This window comes from Morone saxatilis, unplaced genomic scaffold, assembly GCF_004916995.1.
Source record: "Morone saxatilis isolate NCDOM2014 unplaced genomic scaffold, NCSU_SB_2.0 Contig7, whole genome shotgun sequence".
Taxonomy (NCBI): Eukaryota; Metazoa; Chordata; class Actinopteri; family Moronidae; genus Morone; species Morone saxatilis.
The window spans coordinates 18,608,380-18,615,215 of record NW_023340246.1 but is presented as its reverse complement, the minus strand read 5'-3'; the positions used below and the strand labels follow the sequence as shown (position 1 = coordinate 18,615,215).

Below are 6,836 nucleotides of genomic sequence, written 5' to 3'. Positions count from 1 at the left end.
TATATATATACATACATATATATGGAGGCCTAGTGGTGTTTGACTCATGTCCTCCTAATTTTAACACTTAAATAAAACACACGGAAATATTTTTGAATCAAAAATAGTCACTATTTATTTTTATTTGTATATTTTACGTATGTTTTTTATGAATTAATGATTTCTTTTTTAACTTTTAACAACTTTTATTCCTACATTGCATCACAATCAGAGGCTAGAGTTCCGTTAAAAGCATCTTCGATTTAAATTTTGTGGCAAAAAAAAGTAATAATGCTGTAAAAAAGGTTCAGAATGAACTCTAAAAAGTCTGTTATCTTTTAATTAAAGTTTTAAAGTTTTCATTTAAGCCTTTACATTTAAAAATGTATTTTATTGTTAATGAGACATTTCCAGTTCAGGTAAGACAGGAAACCATCTTGAGACAGAACTTGGTTTGTTCTGGAAGTTGAAACTAAAATTTCACTTTCTCTTTATATTTTTATGGTTAACTGAAAGATTATTTAGACGGTTTTAGCACCAGTGTTTAATGTAAAGTGACTAAACTGTAAAGTCTAAGGTGTTTTAGAATAAGTGTTAAAGGACTCCTGACATAAAATATATTTATTATCATTATGGTGAAGAGAACATCATGATCAATATTATAACCTGTCTCTTATTATGTTACAACAACTAAAACAGTAATTTGTTTTAATAATAATAATAATAATAATAATAATAATAATAATAATAATTTATAGCCTAAATGACCAAAAAGCTTCTGTTCAGGCTGTAGACAATGAGGTCTCTGCATTTTTAGGCTGATTCCTGCTTTTTTTTTAATTCAAGTATTCTTCTTTTTTTTTCCTCCTGAGCTATTAAGCAGAATTTATATCTTCATATTGAGACAGCAAAAGTTTGCAGGCCTGTAATTTCCTAATAATGTCCTAGAAAGTTTCCTGGAGAGAAATGTGTAATAAAATGTAAAGTAATTTTAAAGCAAAGTTCTGAGAGTTTAGTTATTTAGCAAACATTGTCACAGGGATCTCCTTGAAAGAAAGGCTGACTGTGTTTACAGCAGGAAATAGAGTATTTAAAGGACTCTGATTCTATCATCTGTAATACACTCTGTTATATTTATAATCATACCAACAATGATAAATAACAGAGAAGCTGTGTTAAAGTCCTTCACAGAGTTTATAATACAGCAGTAAACATTAAGTGTTTGAGGCAATAAGGCAACCTTTATGTGGAAAAAGACTAAATTATATAAAATATAAGTTTATTGTGTGATAAATAGGCAATTATCCATCATTTAAAAAAGGTTAGATTTATTTATTCATGCAACATATGAGGTATTATCAAAAAGGCAGAACATTTTGAATAATAAAGGGATATGAAATCAGTCTCTGGTTAATGATAGATGTGGACTAATGACACAGGAGCACAATGTGCATAAAGTTACAACGATTAGTTAATAAGAAAATTAATTATCAACTAGTCATCTTTTAATCAAACATTACCTTGTACCAGCTTCTCAAATGTGAAGATTTTATCATTTTCTCTGTCTTCTAGGATATTTAACTGAATATTTTCTGCTTTTGGACAAAACAAATAAACTGTGATGGTCATTTTTCACTTTTCATTTTTCAGACCTTTTTTAGACCAATAATCGAAAAAAGAATAGTAACCATAAGCTATTTGCAGCCATAGCTCAATGTAAAATATAAATTTACAAAGTGAACAAAAGGGAAATGTTGTTAATTATTAATATTATCTGTGTCGGTGCATTTATGTAGCCTAACTGTGATCTTGTTTTTTTAATTTAAAATAAAACTAAGGCTAAAAATCCTTCTAGATCTACAGAGGTGATAACCAGTTGTACTAACTTGTGTCTCTGTGTTTCAGTGTTACACCACAGCGGGAAACATGAACTCCGGTCTGTCCATGAACTCCATGAGCAGCTACATGAGCGCGCCTGGCATGTCCAGCAGCGGCCACATGAACGCGCACTATGTGAACCCGGTCGGGGTCAACCACTCCTCGATGCCCGCCGGGTTGTCGCAGAGCCCCGGGGCTGTGATGCAGTCCGGAGGCGGGTTAACGGGCCTGGGCGCCGCGCTGCCGCCGAGCATGAGCTCCATCAGCCCGCCACCGTACGGGAGCATGGCGCCGGTGATGAGCCCGGTGTACGGTCAGGCCTGCGGGATCCGATCCAGGGAGCCCAAACCGGCCTACCGGCGGAACTACACGCACGCCAAGCCTCCGTACTCGTACATCTCCCTGATCACCATGGCCATCCAGCAGTCCGGCAGCAAGATGCTGACACTGAACGAGATCTACCAGTGGATCATGGACCTGTTCCCGTTTTACCGGCAGAACCAGCAGCGGTGGCAGAACTCCATCCGGCACTCGCTCTCCTTTAACGACTGCTTCATCAAGGTGCCCCGCTTACCGGACAAACCGGGGAAAGGCTCCTTCTGGGCCCTCCACCCGGACTCGGGGAACATGTTTGAGAACGGATGCTACCTCCGGCGGCAGAAGCGCTTCAAGCTCGGGAGAAGGGCCGGTGGAGGTGACAAGGAGTCGGCGGGGAAGGCGGGCACGGAGGGCGGCTCGGTGACCACCACCGGCACCGGCACCGGCACCGGCAGCAGCAGCGGCTCCGACTCCGACTCCCCGCACTCCTCCTCTTCTCCCCCTCCGTCCTCAGATGTAAAGGGAGTCGGGGTCGACCTCAAAGCGCACCGGGGTGAACAGTTGCCCTCCAGCCCCGTGCGCCCGCCCTCCCCGCTCGCGCACAGCCAGCACCTGTTCTCCCATCATCATCATCATCATCATCACCACCCGCTGCTGCTGCACGAGGCCGCGCACCTGAAACCGGACCACTACCACCCGCACCACTACTCCTTCAACCACCCGTTCTCCATCAACAACCTCATGTCCGAGCCGCAGCACCACAAACTGGAGCCGGTGGTGCAGTACGGAGGCTACGGCTGCCCGGTGTCCGGAGCGCTGGTGGCGACGAAAACCGGCCTGGATCCCGCGTACACCGACACCAACTACTACCGCGGCGTGTACCCGAGGCCCATAATGAACTCCTCCTGAAGGACCGACGGACTTTTTACACTGAAAACATTTATAAATGTGAGAAAAGGCTTAACGTGTTTTTGCAAATGTTTTTTTTTTTTTTTTCACACTTCATCATTTGTCAGTTGTGTTGTTTGTATATGTGCAACAGATAAAAGTCTTTATATGAAAACCAATTTTTATGTTTTATGTAATTTGTTTTAATTCTCTTTAGTTTAAAACTCCTATTTTTGACTGCAGCTACACCAGCTTTGAATGCACACAATAGAATTAATCATAAACATTTAGGCCTATTGGCTGTATATGTTAATATGAGATAAAGTCTTTCTTTAAAAGTTCCTCATTAGCACTAAATGGTTTATCAGCTGCAGAGTGACAGAAGCATGACAGCATCAGCAGATAACAACAAGAACAATGACACAGTGACAAGGTGAACTGTGCTCCTCTTAAAGCACATTAACATCTGACAGACATGATGTTTACAGCAGATAACAGACTTCACAGCTCATAGCTCACACTCAAGCAGGCAGGGAGGGTATTTATCTGCCTCTTTAACACCGTGCTGCTCAGGCCTGTCAGCTCAAACACTGTTTTTATTAGAGAAATCTAATAAACAATAACTTTGTCCTTGGTGTGACAAGAAGGACACATTGGAAAGTCTGTTTCTGTATAATTGTATTATTATTATTATTATATAAATGATAGCAAAACATGACAAATAAACATAAAAACCACACAAAATGAACAATAAAATAGCTTAAATAAACAAAAAATAAGAGCCATAAGTAATGGTAGTATAGTGATACAACATAGGTCATAAAGAAAAGATGTAAAGATACAATTGATTAACAGAAAACCAATCTGCAACCATTTGACAGTCAATTAATTGTCCAAATCGTTTTTAAAATTGAAATACTACATAATTTTTTAGTTGTTTAATCCATAAAATGTCAACATTTATGAACAGGTTTCCCAGAGCCCAAGATGACGTCTCAAATAGCTTGTTTTGTTGCCAACTCTCCAAAACCAACTTTTATTACATTTACAATTATATAAAATAACAGAAAAACACCAAATCGTCACATTGGAGAAGCTGGAACCAAAGAATATTTGGAGCTTTAACTTTAAAATGAAGATTATCAAATAAATTCCTGATTTCTGGAGTTTGACTAATTGATTCATTGACTGATTCATTGAAGGTCTCTCTGCCAGTAGGTCCTCCACTTTGTCTGAAATATCTCAACCAATATTAAATGGAAATTAAATATTTCAACAGCTATTATTTGTTATTGAAAATAAATCCCCCTAAAAAGTTGTTGCTTTAAGTGAAGCTATTATCTATTTAAAACCCTTTGAGGTCCCTTTCAGCTCAAAATGAGATATTAAACATTTGAAATCTGAAAGGACTGATTTATTAAACTAGTCAATGGTAATTAACTGTTAAAACGATACAAATTATGTTCTTTGGAATTAAATATCTAAAGAAATCTCTTGAAATTTTGATAATTTTACAGATTTGAAACATGACAGGACTGTGATATATAAGCTTATAAGCGTCTTCAGATGTTGTAATGAGCATTTATTTTTTAACATTTAAATGTTGAATTTAAAATTTAAAAATTTAATTTTGGGGGAAATCACTTTTAATTATTTCTATAGCAGCAAATGTAAACTGCATGCTTCAGTGATAACCAATCCATCCACGACCAAAGACCCATCTATGTTAACTGACCATGTTTATCTTTCACAGACAGACGGAAGAATGACAAACAGACTGTTATTAAAGGTTGATGTAGACTAACTGAAGGCAGTTTGTTAAAGAAACTAATTTTCAGTTTTAAAAAGGTGCAGATAATAAAAATAGGCTTCATGTAAAACAAAGTAAACTATGCACAAAATGTCCACTTATCAGTCAGACCATGAGAGGCAGTTGAGCTTATTAGTTTGATTTATATACATTTTGTTACATATTTAAATGTGGTTTTTGTTATTCTTTTTGTACATGAAAGTATCAGAAATGAACTTTCACACTCAAAGTGTAACAATCAAGTAAATGAGACTGAAAGTGTGACATTATCTTAATTATCTATGAATCTAAAAAGCACCAACAGTAGCTACAACATTAAAATGTACATATTAATACGTTCATAAGACTATATGGTGTATATATTACAGTAATATAACATTGAAAGGGGCCATTCTGAGGCCAATTGGGATACTTTAAGTACATTTTGTTGCTAATACCTCTGTATTTTTATTCAAGTAAAGTTTTAAAGGCAGGATTTTTACTTGTAGAGTAACAGAATATCTCTACAGTATGTGAAAGTACTGATTGTTAATAATGTTTCTCCTCTGCAGTTTTGTCTTGTCTGTTTTTATCGTAAAACTTAAGCCTGCTCTATCTATACATTGAGTGAAAAAATATTTTAGTTAAATAAAATAAAGTAAAAAGCCCAGTGTTATAAAAAAATAACACCATCCAATACTTGGAATATTGATATTATATATTGATCCAAACCATTTTTAGTGTGTATAAATAACATAGCAGCAGTGTTGTATTACAATATGAGTAATAACACCTGTTACTTTAACAAATTACACAGAATTTGGATAATTAATTGACCCTTTTATTCTTACACTTCTAAATACAGTTTGTGAACCATGACTTGCCTCTTTAATTGTTCTTTAAAGTCCATCAAACACAGGACTAATAGTCAAAGAGCAGTAACTGAACACACTGAGGACAACACAAATACATGAATAATAAGCACAGTATCATGTCCAGGCTATAGGAAGCTGCAGGTTGAACACGACCCCAGGTGACCTCTCAGATTCAGGGAAACAACAACAGAGATGATGATATGCTGATCTGAAGAGGAAGAGCCTCAAACTAAAAACTACTTTTATATTATATTTATGAGGTATTTTAATATTTCTCTTCTTCGTCAAGAAATTAAAAGACCAACACTAAATGTATCAAAGCCTCATCGTCTTCCTCTGTGCCATAGAGCTCCATCGTTGTCCAAAAACTATTAAAAACACACCAGTGAGACACACTGGGTTGCTTAATGACATAAACACACACTGTAGTTTATTTTGACTCAATCCCACATTCACCGTGGTGCTGCTGTAAATACTCACTAGAGCACCAAATGTGGATTAATCCACCGCTGTAAATAGTCCCCAACAAATGCACTATTCCCTCCTGTTGGTTTTATAAGAACTACAGCAGCTGTTTTAGTTGTTGTTGAAATTAGACTTTTTTTAAAAAGTGAAACAATATATTAATGAGGTGTGTTTAATGATTTAGGTAGTCATGAAGAGACGGACTAACACTTGTTGGTTTTGCTTACAATTAACAGTATTTCCATTGTATGCTTCTTTACACTTCTGCTCCACTATATAGTTAATACTAAATAATTAACTTTTTACTCCACTACAGTTCTTTCATAGGTTTAATTTAGATACCAAACATCTGACTAGCTTATTGATCAACAAATATACAACAAAAAATATACATCTATTGAAAATTAGCTGCACCTCAACATTAAAATGCTCAATAATATTGTATATATTAGAATAAACAATCTGTACTTTTACTTCTGATACTTAAATAGCTTACATTTTGCTTTATTGCTGTTGCAGCAATAGCAGCTGGGACATGAAGCTGCAGTACGACCCTCGGTCTGATGGGCCTATACGTGTGGATACAGTGTAATAAGTCAGCAGGATGTTTTGGCAGCTGTGCGTCTTAGTTTGAACTATGTTCA

The 6,836-nt window shown here is 36.5% G+C and overlaps 1 protein-coding gene across 1 annotated transcript in view; it reads left to right on the top strand.

Annotated features, from left to right (window-relative positions):
* LOC118340782 (hepatocyte nuclear factor 3-beta-like) overlaps positions 1-3,144 on the top strand; it is a 3,607-nt gene extending 463 nt beyond the window's left edge. The window contains exon 2 of the mRNA XM_035678920.1: positions 1,885-3,144. Coding sequence (XP_035534813.1) covers positions 1,885-3,084 — 1,200 coding nt within the window. The 3' untranslated portion in view covers positions 3,085-3,144. The remainder of the gene's footprint in view (positions 1-1,884) is intronic.
* Positions 3,145-6,836: the final 3,692 nt, after the last annotated feature.